Source organism: Lactuca virosa, chromosome 6, assembly GCF_052849685.1.
Source record: "Lactuca virosa cultivar CGN04683 chromosome 6, Lactuca_virosa_CGN04683_v6, whole genome shotgun sequence".
Taxonomy (NCBI): Eukaryota; Viridiplantae; Streptophyta; class Magnoliopsida; order Asterales; family Asteraceae; genus Lactuca; species Lactuca virosa.
Window position 1 is genome coordinate 85,564,717 of NC_136431.1, and position 18,064 is coordinate 85,582,780.

At 34.0% G+C, this 18,064-nt stretch overlaps 1 protein-coding gene across 1 annotated transcript; it reads left to right on the top strand.

Annotated features, from left to right (window-relative positions):
- The first annotated feature begins 10,847 nt into the window (after positions 1–10,847).
- Positions 10,848–14,146, top strand: LOC145119525 (putative CoA ligase CCL7). Its single transcript, XM_079055191.1, has 6 exons — positions 10,848–11,937; positions 12,697–12,886; positions 12,968–13,113; positions 13,209–13,276; positions 13,670–13,772; positions 13,853–14,146. Exons 1-6 carry the CDS (start codon positions 10,942–10,944, stop codon positions 13,964–13,966), a joined length of 1,617 nt encoding a protein of 538 aa, XP_078911317.1. The 5' UTR covers positions 10,848–10,941; the 3' UTR covers positions 13,967–14,146.
- The last annotated feature ends 3,918 nt before the right edge of the window (positions 14,147–18,064 follow it).

Consider the following 18,064-nt stretch of genomic DNA (forward strand, 5'->3'; position numbering starts at 1 on the left):
CTACCCTAGGACCACAACCAGACAAGGAACAGGAAATAAGGTTAAATCAATCATTCTGAGGCTATAAGCTCCTAACCGTATACAATTTTAAAAGCATACACATAGCAAGTCCCATATAATCAACAAAGCTCAAATATCAGTATAACATGGCTAACATATTGGGGAACTACTTACTTGGCTCGGCTGATCACGCACGTTGCACTCTCATCTTTTAATTTCTTTTAAAACCCTTTTTATGTTATTTTTGAAAACAATTTTACCATTTCCTTAGTTTGAGTCCTGACACGCCCGAGGGTGTGCCCGAATCCCTCAAACCAAGGCTCTGATACCAACTTGTAACGACCCAAATTTTTGAAAGAAAATTTTCATTTTAGAATAGCCAACACAAATCCAACATTAAGAAAATCCAATTATAATTGTTTTCAAACATAAGTCAAATACAACTTTTATTCCAAACATCAGAGTGTCCCGTGAAAACGCCAGAGAGAGTGCACGTCGCTTCATCAAGCTTTGCCCTTGCCCTTGGGCTCCGATGTACCTGAAACAAATCCACAAACTGTAAGCTAACGCTTAGTGAGCTCCCCAGAACATACCCCACACACCTCTACACAACGAGTATACCAACTATCATAAAATGGGTCGGCCTTGGTGCCTTAGACCCATTGGTATGATGAGAAGATTCACCTTTTGTCTGATGAATCTGAAAGCTGCTCTCCTGACAGTCTGTAACCTCCCGTGCTGAATAATAATATTAACTCATGTTAGGACATCACATGATCAAGGGAAGCCCAAACCCCAAGTTCTTCCATAAAGGCCCAAATATCCTTTCTTTGTTAATGGGCCCAAGTCCATGTCCAAGAATCATTAATGGGCCTCTTGGCCCAATAAGACCCAATCATAACACCAATGGCCCAAACAGATAAAATGGCCCACTATTCTCAAAATGCAACAAAGTCCAAAAACCAAATGAGGCCCAACAGTCTAAAAGCCCAAAACAGATCCAAGCCCATCTGTGATGCGTACGCTTAGCGTATCATCCTCGTACGCGCAGCGTACTAGGGTTCTGGGGCTTACGTGCGGCGTACACTGGGTTACGCCCAGCGTACTAACAGATTAAGCACTTTTTCCATTAAGTGCTTAATACTCGATTCTTTTATGTCCAAAAGTCAGATCTAAGCCTATTAAGACGACCTAAGGCATAAAGTTGGCAACTTTATGCCTTTGCATGTCCCATATGCTCCCAAAACCTTCATTAAGACCTTTTTAAAGCTCTTAACCCATGCATGAGGTCAAAACACCCACCAAGACTCCATTTTTATGTTGAAAAGGACTAAGGGACCTCAGATCTGTCATTTCCATCCAAGCTTTATACCTCCAGAAGCTCCTCAAGGTCGACTATATGCAGATTTATTGAAGCCAAATGACACTCCAAGCTTTCTTGACAACTTCTCCTTCGTGAATGAACACTAAAATGGCCACAAAACCCACTCCTTACGCTCAAAACCCTCTCACAAAATATCTCAGTTGTAGGTGGACGAAATAAGGCTAAAGAAATTGATAGGGTTTGGTCCAAGAGGCTAAAAGGTGTTTAAATAGGGGTCAAGTTCGAGATTTAGGGTTTTGGCCCTCTGTTGCGTACGCCCCGCGTACGCAAGGCTCCTTCATGATCCTTCTCCCATAGTACGCTAAGCGTACCCTTAGGTACACGCAGCATACGAGAGGGACCATTTTTGCCAATTAATTCATTTTCAAGGGTTTCAAAGGTGTACCTGATTTGGATTGTTACAGGGGAAGCCCAGCTACCAGAGAACCAACCCCATCGTCGACGATAGCTAAGCGGTGGAAGTACCAAAGAATTGAAGGCTGAAAATCAAAATAGAAAACCTACAAAAGGAATTGACGACGTCTGTTGTGGCGGATATAGAATCGACGCATCTTCTATAGCAGAGGCACACTCACCGACGAAGATTGTGGCGGAGGTAGTGTAGCCGAACATTTTTAATAAAACAACACACACACACACACACACATATATATATATATATATATATATATATATATATATATATATATATATATAGAGAGAGAGAGAGAGCTAGGTTCAAGTATTCTAACTAATTATTGTGCGGATATGTGTGTGTGAGAGAGAGAGAGAGAGCTAGTGTAACATACACGCTCAGTTATCGTGTTTTGTTTAAAAATGAATATTATGTAATATATGATTTTGAGTGTTGAGTTCTAACAAAATAGTTTTATGAAGAATTGAAGTAGAACTATGTTTAGAATCATTCGGAAAGTATTGGAAGTCTTATGAGATTCCAATCAAAAGTCAAATATTGAAATTAACGAGAATATAAAGTTGGAAATAAATAAGAATAATGTTATTGAAAGTTGTAGATTGTCTCGTTAGAAACATTTAGGCAAAAACCTCATCGAAATCCGAGTTATAACGAAGCAGTTATGACCAATCGAAGATCCGCGACAAAACCGGCAAAGCACTATTTAGCATAAAAAATGAGTTTTCGATAAACTACTTTTTAGCTTTAGTGATCTAAATGAAAGTCGTACTGTTTGTTAAACCGAGAATTTTCATAAAAAGAACGTCCAAATCTGACTTCATATGAGGAAGCTATGATTTTTCTAAGTTTCAGTATAGCAGTATACAACTAAAAACTCGAAATAAAGATCGAGTGATTTTTAGCCGACACAACCAAAACGAGAATCAAAGGTATCGTCAATACTTCGACCGCTGACCAGATTGAAGCAGTGATTGCCTACAGAGTTAGAAGAACTGAAAATGGTGATAAATACTTCGACGATATCGTAATTGATGATTATGCAAGATTTAGAAGAATTCAATGAAGATCAAAGGAAAGGCTAACAAAGTTTTCAAACTCAATATGCCAAGACCTTGCCTAACATTGTGATATAGTATACGGTTCGAGTAGTATGGTAAGAGCTGATATGTAATCCTATATAAGATGCTCAGACTTAGTATTTAATAATACTGAGTAACAATTGAATTCTATCACATCTTTATGAAATTTCTATAGTGTGTTAACCCGACTTTAACATACAAGATTAGGGTGGTGAAATAAGTTATTGGGTGGTAAAAGGGTGAATGACTTACTAGTCAGAGTAAGGTAGAGAATATAGTTGAAAAAGATATACACTCATAGTATTGTATGAGAAGAGATGTTACTATCAGGAACGACAGAGAAAGAAGTTGAAGCTAGTAGAACATGATAAGATACAACTAAAATGCAGACTTCCTAGGATAGATTCATATGAAGTAAACTTAAAAGATACACCCATGAGAAGAAAATTTTCTCATATAAAGGAATGACGATATCATGAAAGGATAATGAAATGAATAAATATGCATGGTGACATGAATGAGTTAGAAAATGATACAGATAGTTTGAGACTGTTTGTCTCCACACTACTAGGGTAAATTCTGGTATAGTGTGTCTTGCAGAGTAGACACTACCTGAGAAAGAATTTATATAAAGAATTTGGAAGTAAAATTCCTATCAACCTAGGAAAAGTATTAGGATATGCTAGATCGAACATATGCGTAAAAAGGATTCTAGAAGGCGAGTATAAGAAATCCAAAATATGTTTGATAGAAATGCGAAATCCCTAGTTGAGTCTAGGAGAAATTGTTGTATGTACTTGTTTGAACACACTCAGGTGTGAAAAGTTGCTTTGTGGAAACTTTTGAAAGGTGACTTGGGAACTGCGAGACCATACTTGGGACGAGTATTAGTAGGTGTGAATAGTAGTAGAGGTCTATACTACTGGAAGCACATGACTCACACTTGGATCAGGGAAAGTCACAAGGTTACCAAGAAGCCAGAAATTGATTCTGTTTTTGTTCGAGTATGTCATTACCTTCGTTTCGGTGGTGACTAAGAAGATGATTTTCGTTCAGAAGTTAGTGGTCATAAAGAATTGAGTCTGATTAATATAAATCTGAAAAGTGAATTGATTGGTTCAGAGAACCATGTCTTGTGAAGCGACGAAACTTCAGTAGGAAGATTGAAGAAGGAGATGGTCGAGGTAGTCGATAGAAGTATAACAGTCTTCATTAAAGGATTAAGTAACCATTAACTAGAAATGCTACTAGTTATGAAGACATTATATCACATTAGAACATGAAGGAAGATTTCTTCTATGATAGTGTTTGACTAATAGAAATAAGAGTATAATTCGTTGTATGTCTTTTGCGTTATGAAATCAAAGGTCATTAGAATATGACCATTCGAGTTGTTGTTGTAGAAAAAGTGAAGACCTTATCTTGGGTTGATTCTATAACCCAAATTCATGAAGGAGTAAGAGTCTGCAATGAGAATTGATTTTTATTCATTCAGAGATTAAGACCGAAAGCCCAATAGAGAACGAAGAGCGAGTGCAGATTTGAGCACCACCATCAATTAAGAAGTTTGAAGAGTTTAACAATCGTTTAGTTAAAGGCCGTACATTTCAGATTACCATAGAAAAGGCACGCAAGGACCCGAATGTTATGACTGGGTCATTTCTCGTCAACTCTAGACCTGCTCACATCTTATTTGATTCTGATGCCTCAGATTCTTTTGTGTCTCATGAAATTGCGCATTCTTTTCAAATTGCTTGTTATACATTCGCCCAATCATTTCATATAGATACTGCGGGAAGTGTATCATTACTTGCTGATAAAGTCTATATAGATTGTGTCATAGAAATTGAAGGTTATAGTTTTCTTGCTAACCTGATTTCTATCTCCTTGCCCAACTTTGATATTATTCTTGGCATGGATTGATTATTAAAGAACCACGTAGAACTCTTGTGTTACGAAAAGATGGTACGTATCCCTATCGAAAGGAAGAATTCTATTTATGTCTACGGTAAACAAAGACTTAAAATCTTAAAAATAACATCTTACCTAAAAACTCGTAAACATATATCGAATGGGTATTCTACTTATCTAGCCTATACAATTGATATATATAAAGAGGAGAAGAAAACTGTAAATGATATTCCCGAATATCCTAACGCTTTCCCCGATGATTTTCCTATACTACCCCGGATAGGCAAGTAGAATTCAGAACTGACTATATGTCTAGTGCTGCTCCAATTGTCAAAGACTGCTATACAGAATAATAGCATTTGAATAATTGTCGATCGACTGACTAAGACTGCACATTTTCTTGCCATACGTGAAACAAAACCAATAGAGAAATACGCACAAGTATACTTGGATGAAACTGTTGCGAGACATGGTGTGCCGCTAAAGAATTACTTCCGATCGTGATATTAGCTTCACTTCTCATTCTTGGACGAGTACGCAACGTGAACTGGGATCTAGTGTTGCTCTCAACACAGCTTATCATCCCCAAACAGATGGTCAGAAGAAGAGAACAATCCAAACAGTAGAAAATATACTGAATGTATATGAAGCACTATATGGGTGTAAATGTCATACTCCATTATGTTTGCATGATGTAGGACAGAAATTCCTTAGTGGCCCTGAAATGATTCAAGACACCACTGACAAGATTCAAATTGTACGATAAAGAATGAAAGCGGCCCAGGATCGACAGAAGTCCTATGCAGAAAAGAGGAGGTGACCCATAAAATTCCAGGTGGGTGATTTCGTAATGCTGAAGGTATCCCCATGGAAAGGAATTATGTGATTTGGGAAGAAAGGAAAACTAAGTCCTAGATTTGTTGGTCCTTTCAAAATCATCTAGAGAATTGGTAAACAAGCATACCACTTGGAATTTCCTGAAGATTTGTCAGGTATTCATGATGTGTTTCATGTGAATTATCTGCGTAAATGTTTAAGCATATATGATGAAACGGTTCCGTTATCCGAGGTGAAACTGGATAATAAGTTAAGATATGTAGAAGAGCCTGAAGAGATCGTAAACAAAAGAACGACTAATCCACGTAATAAAAAAATGGAGTTGGTGCTTGTCAAGTACAAACACCATACAGGCCCAAATTATACTTGGGAAAATAAGAATGAAATAAGAGCGAAATATCCCCATTTGTTTAAATCGTTGTAATTTCGGGGACGAAATCCTCAAAAGGATGAGGTATTTGTAACATACACGTTCAGTTATCGTGTTTTGTTTAAAAATGAATATTATTTAATATATGATTTTGAGTGTTGAGTTCTAACAAGATAGTTTTATGAAGAATTGAAGTAAAACTATGTTTAGAATCATTCGGAAAGTATTGGAAGTCTTATGAGATTACAATCAAAAGTCAAATATTGAAATTAACGAAAATATAAAGTTGGAAATAAATAAAAATAATGTTATTGAAAGTTGTAGATTATCTCGTTAGAAACATTTAGGCGAAAACCTCATCGAAATCCGAGTTATAACGAAGAAGTTATGACCAATCGAAGATCCGCGACAAAACCGGCAAATCACTATTTAGCGTAAAAATTGAGTTTTCGATAAACTGCTTTTTAGCTTTAGTGATCTAAATGAAATTCGTACTATTCGTTAAACCGAGAATTTTCATAAAAACAACGTCCAAATCTGACTGCGTATGAGGAAGTTATGATTTTTCTAAGTTTCAGTATAGCAGTATATAGCTAAAAACTCGAAATAAATATCGAGTGATTTTTAGCCGACACAGCCTAAACGAGAATCGAATGTCTCGTCAATAGTAGTACAACGGTAAAAAGACAAACGAAAACGGACGTCGGATAAAGAAGTTATGAATTTTTAACGGATTTTCCTGTCCCAGTCTGTTAAAAATAATAATATTAAAAATAAAATCAAAATTAGCAGATGGAGTCTAAACGAAGTTGTAGAGTATAATCTCGCCTACGGGCGCATATAAATAACGTCGAAAACGGAGCTCGTATGTGAAAGTTATGAATTTTTGAAGTTCGGGACACAAAATCCGAGGAACGCGCCCTTGCTCGCAAGCCTGCCCCGTGTTCGAAGCTGCTGACTCATCCAACGCATGTTGCGTCCGAGACTCCGACACGTTTAGCCTGCGAACATCCGACGCCTGGCCCTTCCCTCCGCGCATGCGAGCCACGTGCTCCCCCCTTCGGCCGAACCTTGCACTATAAATAGGGAGGTGCGAACCCTCCCGGCTAATGTTAGAAATTCTCACATTTTTCACCCTAAAGCTTTATTTTTGCTATTTCAACTTCCCCCAAGCCCCTGGATAATACCAAACACCTGAAAAACGCTTCGGAGTGCCCGAAGAGCCCGAGAAATTTATCTTTTCGGTTTGAAGCTCAACCCTTGCAAGGCCCAATTTTCAATAAAAACTCCCGGTTTTCAATAAAGCTCCCGGTTTTCATCGAAGAAAGTTAATTATAGAAACGAAGTGTTGCTCAAATTACTATTTTAACCCCCGGTTATTTGACGGTGAGTTCAAATTATAGGAACAATTGTATGTTATGTGTTATATGTTCAATATGCTTTCCCGTGTTTTTATGAAAATGTGCTATACATTTGACTTGAAGTGAATGACTAAGCATCAATTGGGTACTGGTATGTAGCCTTTGACCATGAAGTGTATGAGTAAGCATCACTTTGGCACTGGCAGAATGTTAGATAGGGCTGAAAGCCTGTAAATTCTAGCAAAATGTTTATTCAGAAATAGTTTATTTTCTGTGCCACTTGGGCTAAAGTCTTATTGACGTATATCAAGTTGAAATTGTTGTATCTCATTGATTGTAAATCTTTGAATCAAATTATTTGTTGATATGGAAAGCATGACATATGATACTCATCTTCCTTTGTTGTTCTTTGATCTTCTTTGCTTCTGTCATATTGGTATATATATGGCATAACGTTATGTTGTATCTATTTTTGAACTCACTAAGGGGCTGTTTGATTTAAGCTGACCGGGTCGGTCAGTGCTGACTGCTGACTCGGTCAGCAGTCGGATGTTTGGTAAATACAAATTAAAGCTGACTCGGTCAGCCAATTACTCTTACCCGGTAAGCCAAAAAAACTCTCCTGACTGGAAATTAGATACGCGTTTTCTTTTTTGCCCTTTGCCCTCACTCGCCTCCTTCGCCATCGCCATTACCCTAGACAAAAGTTGCTCCCGTCTTCTCCTTCTCCATCGCCAAGACCTGTTGATCGCCTCCTTCCCTATCTTCTCCGGCGACGACGCAGCCCCTCTTCTCCAGCGACGACGCTGCGGCGACTTCTCCGGCGACGACGCATCCACTCTTCATCAGCGACGCACACACACAGGTAACTGCGTGATTTTTTTTTTTTTGCTTTTTTTTATCTGAAATCACAACACCCTTCCTGTCTTTGTGATTTCAACAAGTAGTCCCCTTATGTGTATATATGCCTGGTAAGATCAAAATGCTCAAGACAACAGCCCCTTATGTTTTGAAGAAATTTATATTGTTGGTAATAAGTGTGAAATCACAGCCCCTTATATGGTTGTTAAATCGAACGAATTGTGTACTGTGTGTATATGATATGTTTATGTGTATATGTGTGTAAGATCAAAATGCTCAAGACAATGATCAGAATTTGTTACATAGGTATATGTGTATTACCAAATTGATATATGAAATGTTTATGTATATTATCTGTATTTGATACACTAAAACACATGAAAACAGATAAGAAAAAAAATATATGTTTTATCTTATTGATATGTTAGCAAACTGATGTATGATATGTTTGATGTATGTTTAATTTGGATTTTATATGATAATTTGTGTTTTTATAATTTTTTTATCCAGCACAAGAGACAACACAAGGGTAATATGGTCATTTTTTCATTCAGCACAACCATTCAGATAAATAATCAAACAACATAAACTCAGTCAGATATGGACTCAGTCAGCATTTCTAACCCAGTCAGCTTCTAACTCAGTCAGCTCTAACCCAGTCAGCAACTATCAAACGACCCCTAAGCCTCACCGTTTATCCCTCTCAGTGTTTAACCATTGCAGGTAATAAGGAGCCAGTATAGACACATATTGTTGGAAGATTTAGAATAGTTAATAATATTACTTTTGTTTTTAGTAATCGTGTATGTATATAATTATAATTTTCTGGGTAGTTATCTAATATACTAAAACTTAGTCGGTTTGTATCCAGTCTTTTGTAATTAAACTATCAATGTAAAATATTGTTTATAAATATGCATGTAGCATGTTTTGGAGTAACTTGGAGTAATAATGTTAAGTATGAAAGAGGTCATTTCAGCTAGGTTCAAGTATTCTAACTAATTATTGTGCGGATGTGTGGACAATGTTATTTTATAAGAATTACTAAGAGAATAAGTTGTTTAGCAATGCGAATACGTTTAACCTTACAAAAATATTGTCATTTTCATGCATTCTCGCTAATTATTATTTATTTTTGTTTTCACACATCGTTTTTCACTCATTTTCATTCTGACATAATACGATCCAATAAACATTCTAATAGAAATGAGAATAATAATAATAATAATAATAAGTGTATAATAACCTTATAGACGATATAATTAGTGAGAATGTGTGTTAATGACAATAGTTATGTAAGATTGAACGTATTTATATTATAAAACAACATATTTTCTTTATCATTCTCAAAGAATAACATTGTCCATACGTCCGCACAATAATTAGTTAGAATAGAATAACCTAAGCCATATATATATATATATATATATATATATATATATATATATATATATATATATATATATATATATATATATATATATATGGCTTAGGTTATTCTATTCTAACTAATTATTGTGCGGACGTATGGACAATGTTATTCTTTGAGAATGATAAAGAAAATATGTTGTTTTATAATATAAATACGTTCAATCTTACATAACTATTGTCATTATATATATTAAAAATCAATAAAAAAAAGTCACATAGGGTAAATGCTAAATTTAAAACAAAATATGACTTTTTAAATCAAAAACTAAAAATTAGTTGATTACGGTAACATTATCCGGGATAATGACTTGAAAGGGTAACAAACTTTCGATTTTGTTCACATTTAGTCACTAAATTTTTTTTCATTCTTTATTTGTCACTGAACTATTGAAATTGTTTATATTTAGTCACTAAATTTTTATACATATAATATTGCATAGTTTTATAACATAAAACTTATACATATAATGTTGGTTTTTTTTTTATGTTTTTTATACCTTTTCGAGTTTTTTTTTCTTCATAGATTTCTTAATCAACAAATGTTGTTAAAATTTAACAAAAATACATAATTTGCTAAACCATAATACAAGAGGAAAGTTTGTTCACATTTAGTTATTGAATTTTTTGAGAGTGAAACGAACTTTCAACTTTGTTCACATTTAGTCACTAAAATTTTTTCCATTATCTATTTGTCACTGAACTATTGAAACTGTTCACATTTTACCCTTATGACCGGTAACAACCGGTTATAATGGTAAAATGTGAACAGTTTCAATAGTTCAGTGACAAATAGATAATGAAAAAAAGTTTAGTGACTAAATGTAAACAAAGTCGAAAGTTTGTTATCCTCTCAAGTCATTATCCCAACATTATCCTAATTTTTTCATTAATGAATTTGTTTTTTTTTAAATGGTTTTTTTCCGATTAAACTTTCAAATCTTAAATTGATTTTTTTTCATGAAATGATTAAATGGAAAATTTTCAAACTATATAGTTTTTATATAATAAAGAAATTTTATATGATGGTTATTACTTATTTTAAAAATAAAATCAAACTTTATGGTTAACCAAATGGTTTTTGACGTAAGCTGTTTAAAAAAAATGCTTTCTATTTTTTGGAATTTCTCAATGAAAATTAGAAAAAAGACAAAATTTACACTCGTCACCAGCCAAGATTGACGAGTATAAGATGTCAGATGAAATCAAGATGATGAGCACTTGGAGAGATCATTTGGTGCAAATTGCTCATCTTTCGTCAGTCATCTCATCACTGATTATCACACACAAGGTCAATGGAGAAATCCGGGTATGGCCGCGACGGAATATTCCGATCACTCCGGCCACCACTAGTCATCCCAGCAAAACCCCACACATCAATGATTTCCTTCCTCTTCCGTAACGTTTCATCTTACCCAAACAAACCCGCATTAATCGACTCCGACTCCGGCGAAACCCTCACTTTCTCCGAATTCAAAACCACCGTCGCCAAGCTCTCTCACGCCTTGAACACCCAACTGGGAATCGCTAAAAACGACGTCGTCCTCATCTTCGCCCCCAACTCAATCCAATACCCCGTCTCTCTATACTCTGTCATCGCTCTCGGCGCCATCGCCACCACCGTCAACCCCCAGTACACTGTCGGCGAGCTATCGAAGCAACTCAAAGACTCCAAACCCAAACTCATCATCACTGTTCCAGAATTGTACCAAAAAGTTCAAAACTTTGGTCTGCCGGTTGTGTTTTTAGGATCAGAAACTCCAAGAAAAGGAAGTTTTTCATACAAAGACTTAATTTCAAAATCCCCTTCAGTTTCAGAACTCCCTAATGTTTCGATTCGAGGAGACGATACTGCGGCCTTATTGTACTCTTCTGGGACAACCGGTGTTAGTAAGGGCGTCGTTTTAACCCATAGGAATTTCATCTCAGTTTCACAGATGATAACTTCTGATCAACGATTAATGGGGGAGAAATACTACAGATACATATGTTTCTTGCCCATGTTTCATATATTTGGACTTGGGGTTATATTATATTCCCAATTACAGGAAGGAAACTCCATCGTATCAATGGGGAAATTTGATTTTGAAGGGGTATTAAAGAACGTCGAGAAATATAGAGTGACCCATTTATGGGTTGTTCCCCCTGTTATACTTGCTTTAGCTAAACACGATGTAGTGAAGAAGTTTGATCTCTCTTCTTTGAAGCAAATCGGTTCAGGCGCTGCACCTTTGGGGAAAGAATTAATGGAGGAGTGTGCCAAAAAGTTCCCACATGTTTTGATTCTTCAGGTAAACTTCCAATTCATTCGAGCTTATATACGTTTAATGATCTTGTTTTGTGATTGTATTTGTTCGATTGTTATGCACATGGGCAAATTAGTAATCATATGATCCTTTTTGCCTATTTGGGTCATGTTATTTTGGTCTTTTCATATGTTCTACCCATTTTAAACTTAATTTAGCACATGATATTGTGATTCTTAATTTCTTATATGAATCTTGAAAATATGTCAACAAAGTCAAGTAATCTTGGGTGACACCTTGAATTAAACATGTTATGCCTGTTACAATTTTAATATATATACAAAAGACAACACAAAATGGGCTTAACTAAACTTTATAAAAAGGTTGTACGTACAATCTGCTTTTTCTTGTGGATAATGATGTTGAGTGGATAAAGCGTTGTAACACTCGGTCCTTTTTGTTTCTTTTTTGGATTCTGAATTCAAGAAAATAACCATTTTGCCCTCTTGAAACACAATATTTATCATGCTATCTGAGTTAGAAGTTAATGAAAACATGTTATTTGATTATGTATCTGACTACGTGTGTTGAATGGTGAAAATGACTATTTTACCCTTTTGTTTTTTATGTATAAAATTTATCTGTTTGATCACGTCAAAAAGAAACATCCATGCATAGCTATCTTGATTAACCGCTTAACCTATTAAACCCATCAAAGTCAAAATTGAAACATCATTTTGCTTTAATTTTTCATTTTTCTTTATAAATCTTGAAAATAAGTAACAAAATCAAGAAACCCAACAGGGATATGGTATGACTGAAACAACTGGAGTTGTCTCTGTGGAAAGTCCAATCATGGGCCCACGTCACTCTGGATCCGCAGGGAGACTTATTCCAGGTGTCGAGGCTCAAATAGTTAGTGTCGATACTGGAAAACCTCTTCCCGTTAATCAAATGGGTGAAATATGGGTTCGAGGAGCTAATATGATGCAAGGTACGTTTAATTTAATTATATATTAAATATATTTCACGATGATTTTTATTTTTTAGTAATATATATAATCTTAATTTTCAGGTTATCTCAATAATGCTCAGGCTACAAAGCTGACGATAGATAAACAGGGTTTTGTGCATACGGGGGATCTTGGGTATTTTGATGATGATGGTCAACTATTTGTGGTTGACCGAATTAAAGAACTCATTAAGTACAAGGGTTTTCAGGTAAAAAAAAAATGTAATATGTATTTTTTTTTTTGTATTTTTTTTGGAAAAAAAAAGGATTATTTAATCTTGGATTTATGTTTCATATTTTTAAGGTTGCTCCAGCAGAGCTTGAAGCAGTTCTCCTTTCGCATTCTGAAATTTTGGATGCTGCAGTGATTCCGTAAGCCAAAAAGACAATCTTTTCAGAATTTTATGCATATTTACAATTTTAAATAGCAATGTGGTTTACCATTTTTACCAATATGAATAATATATTTTATTTCTTACCCATAATAGCAATATTCGAACACTGATTTGTCAATTGTATATTTGTATTGCCACATAAGCAAAAAAAAAAAATCAAATGGTAAGAAGTTAGTAGTTTTCCATGTTAAAATTGCTTTATTGGGTTAAAACCGTAAGTAAGTGTACTTGCTATTATGGGTAAAAATTGAAGTATATTGCTCATATCAGTAAAAATGGTTAAAAGTAAATTGCTATTTTTTTTTTTACAATTTGCTATTTTTTTAGATTTGTTTTTATGATGTAATCGGTTTAAAATTCTGTCTGGAAGGTTTCCTGATGCGGAAGCTGGTGAGGTCCCGATTGCATTTGTGGTCCGGTCTCCAAACAGTTCATTGACGGAAGAAGATGTTAAGAAATTTATCGCTAAAGAGGTAAATATTTGTGATATTTTATATTATTTAAAAAAAAAAAGAAAAAAAAAACAATACTTATTGGAATATTATCATTACAGGTTGCACCTTATAAAAGATTGAAGAGAGTGACATTTGTAAACAGTGTGCCAAAATCGGCTTCAGGGAAACTGCTAAGGAGGGAACTTAGTGAAAAAGTTCGAGCCAAAATGTAATATTTTAGGGAATTAGAATATTTGGAATGGTTTATGTATGATGAAAGGTGTAGATTGTTTTGGGTTTGTTTTTTTATTATCCGTGGAAGGGTTGTTAAAGTTGGATTAACGTTTGTAAACGGTCTTTATTTTTGCAAGTTGAAATTTTTTTGGACCTTGGTCGAAGAAAAGTTGAAACTACACCATTTTGCAGTTTTCTCAATGAATTATGAGGCTTTCAACAAATGTTTAGAACCATAAGTTAATATATATATATATATATATATATATATATATATATATTTGATAAACGTAAATGGTAGGGTTTGTTATTTGTAGAAAACTCGGAACCAAAATAGATATCTAGCTTTATAAAGAAAGAGAAAATCATAACATTAAACATGTTCATGATAAAAGTATAGAAAAAAAGGGTTAATGACATATAAGGATGACGAACTTTTGTTTTTGTTAACATTTAGTTGTTTTTTTTGTACGCTTTTTACAATTTAACTTGTATTTGACTTTCAAACAAGATCATTATGACCAGCTATTTTACACCATTTACCATTATCCTTGTTTTTAGTGTTCACATTTAGCTGGTTTTCGACGATTTTGCCAACATGAGTTTTCTGGAGTTCTTGGATATAAGTTCTTTTTGAAGAATCGATTCTTGAATGAGTTCTTGTTTATGATGAATATAATAACAAATCTCGTTTCCAATGAACCGCTCATAAAACCCCTTCTGATCCGAAGAACATGAGTTCTTGTTTCTGATAAATTCAATAACATGAGTTCAGAAGAAGAAGATAAAAAAAAAAAAAAAAAAAAAAAAACCCTTTTAGTTCTCCTTTCTGATGAACCAACCACAAAAAACCTTTCAACAAATCCCTTCAGATCACGTTTGCGATGAACTCGAGAATATATCTCATTCTAAAATCATTTGAACCGAAAAGCATGTTCCTGAAATCGATTTGCAGATCTTAATTTCCTCTGTTCATGCATGTCTTAAGTTCCTGAAATCATTTGAACCCAAAATCATTTTCAATAAAATTTTCCAAAATTTGTTTTCATGACAATTTCCAAAAAAATCTAATATGATGTGCCAACACCTAGTCAAAAAACTCATGTTGACGGGATATTCGTAAGAGAGATGACCGGGGAGTTGCCAAAGATGTCAAAGTTGCCGGAAAACAGTCAATGATGATTTTTTTGAACACCATAAACAAGTTCAATAGTAAATGATGTAAAAAAAAGAGTTCGTTACTCTCATAAATCATTATCTCAAAAAACAAAAATACAAACACTAAAAAGAAGGGTTTAGGTCATTTTTGGTCACTTAACTTTTGGTTTTGTGTTCATTTGGTCACTTAACTCTTTTTAAGTTTTAAAAGGTCATCAAACTTTTGACTTTGTGCTCATTTAGTCACTTAACTTTTGGTTTGGTCACATTTAGTCACTTAACTTTTAGATTTGTGCTCATTTAGTCACCTAACTTTTAAAATTGTGCTAATTTAGTCACTAAACTTTTGAAAAAATTTAAAAGTTTAGTGACTAAATGAGCACAATTTTAAAAGTTAGGTGACTAAATGTGACCAAACCAAAAGTTAAGTGACTAAATGAGTACAAAACCAAAAGTTTGATGACCTTTTAAAACTTAAAAAGAGTTAAGTGACCAAATGAGTACAAAACCAAAAGTTAAGTGACTAAAAATGACCTAAACCCTAAAAAGAACAAATATTTGTCATAGTAAATGGTTGAGAATGATTAATTAACTAACTAAAATCCATTTTCATTCGCAATGTATGATACAACAAAGCATCCATTTCAAAGCTGTTTGCATTCTTAGTCACATATGCCATAAATTAAAACATTTTTAATTAAATTTTAAATTGTTCTTAACAAAATAAAGAAAAAATGCTACACCACCCAAAGTCAATATCTTTCTTTCTAAAATCAAATACTATCTCTTCAAACTATACAAATAATAATTTGTCTTGCTTTTGCTGAAACTTTTAGTTGACCACTAAACCCAACAAAATAGGAGGTGAAACATTAATAGAGGACTAAAAGCACAAAGCAACAAAATACAAACCCCAAATGATAGCAACGCCTAACATAAGTAAATGAACGGGATTTTACGAAAAAGGCAAGGACCTAACCGGGCCGGGCAAGGCCTTTCTTTGAGAGTCCAAGTTCCATTTTGTTCAAATTCATCTAAATCTCATTTTTCATAACCTCTCTCATTCTAACATTTTTTGTTGTATGGTTGAAATACTTCAAACTCATCATGCATGGTGATGGCAATGAGATAGCATTTATGAGCGTGTAGGTTTTAAAATAACATTTATAAACCATAATGGATAATATTATTATATATGTTAAAACAAAAGTAGTTATGAATAATAAAGATTTAGTTTTTTAGACTTTTGTCGCTAAAGATTTTATTTTAAATTTTGGCCATAATGCATAGTTCTATATTGTTATATTTTTGCCCCAAAATTTTATCACTTTAGACTTTAGCCACAAATAATCTTAAAATTTAGCCATAAACTTTCTTATTTAGACTTTAGCCACAAAACTTTATAATTTTGATATATTTGATCCCTAAACTTTCATACGTTTGCATTTTCCATCACTTACTTTGTCGAATGACACTTTTCATCATCCACTTTGTAAAATGTCACTTTTAGACCCTTAATTTTGAACACTGACATTTTTCATCTCTTACCTTTCGTATCTTCGCATGTTTGCAGGTTTCAAATGTTTGGTCGTTATATAGAACATAAATTACAAGAATGATCCATAAACTTTCGTGCGTTCGCACCTTCCACCACTTGCTCGAATGTCACTTTTCATCCCCCACTCTATAAAATGTCACTTTTAGCCCCTCAGTTTTGAACACCGGCATTTTTTATCTCTTTACCTTTCGTGTTTTAACATATTTGCAGGTTTCCCATGTTTCGTCCCTACGTAGAAAATAAATTACAAGAACGGTCCTTGTGCATAATTATATTTACAGGAATGGTACATATGTTTAAAAAAAATACATAAATGCCCCTTCCAAATAACAAACTTTAAAATGGGAGCTTTTGTCCCTATGTAGAAAATGAATTACAAAAATGGTCCTTATGAGTTTTTTTTTCAAAAACAATCATTGTAATTTTGTAAGCAAAACCTTGTCTGAGTCCCCAGGGAAGTGGGGAGAAGCATTTTCTAGTTTAAAATAAATGAAAGTCCAAAAAAAAAAACTATTAAATAATCTAAAACATATTGTTCAATTCAGTATGTGCTACTCCAACATAATCAAAGACAAACTATACGAAAACTATCTAGCTATTTATTTAGCATAAACCTCTCTTCTTCGTTCTTCATCATATTACTACGCATTGTTTTCGTTTGTACTATAATTGTTTCAACGGCGGAGCCAGGAATTTTGTTACGGGGGAGCAAACACCGTCAATATTCAAAACAAGATACAATCCCTTTAGTTGGGGATACAATAACTTAGATCATGTTTACAAATAATTTATTTTATATATATAAAACAATTTTTTTGGGGGATGTTGTAGTACCCCCAATGCCCCATGTAGCTCCACCACTAAATTGTTTGTCAATCGAAACACATGCCAAAAATAATACGTTAGTGCCTCCTCAAACAAAACCGATAAAGAAAATGCATAAATAAAACCATTACTTTTACCTTTATAACATTGTACTTAAAACACTCGTAAAATACTTAAGAAAAATATCTTTCTTATATTTATAACAATTTAAAATATAATGATAAAATGCAGTAACCATGTTTTTGCATGTCTTGACGCTAATATGTTAAAATTCTCTTTAATGTATTTCAATTCCCATGCTAGGCTTCAACTTTTCTTTATTCTTAAACATTTGACGGAGAAAGATATGTGAAGTAGGGTTGCAACATATTTGTTCTGTAAGATTCAAAAATTAGTGTTTTAGAGATATTTAAAATAGTTCGTTGGCAAAATTTGGTCTTTTAACTCTAAATTTACTTGTCAAACATGTATAATTGCAAATTTTGATTACCCTAACAAGTTTATTGATTGTCGAAGAAATCTCGAATAACTGGAAAAACCATTAATTACAAATCGA

Bases quoted from the DNA above. Each gene is read 5' to 3' on its own strand.
- LOC145119525 (XM_079055191.1), top strand. From the start codon at position 10,942: ATGGAGAAATCCGGGTATGGCCGCGACGGAATATTCCGATCACTCCGG. The intron at 13,114-13,208 runs GTAAAAAAAAAA...CATATTTTTAAG, and splicing joins TTAAGTACAAGGGTTTTCAG to GTTGCTCCAGCAGAGCTTGA. The intron at 13,773-13,852 runs GTAAATATTTGT...TTATCATTACAG, and splicing joins AGAAATTTATCGCTAAAGAG to GTTGCACCTTATAAAAGATT.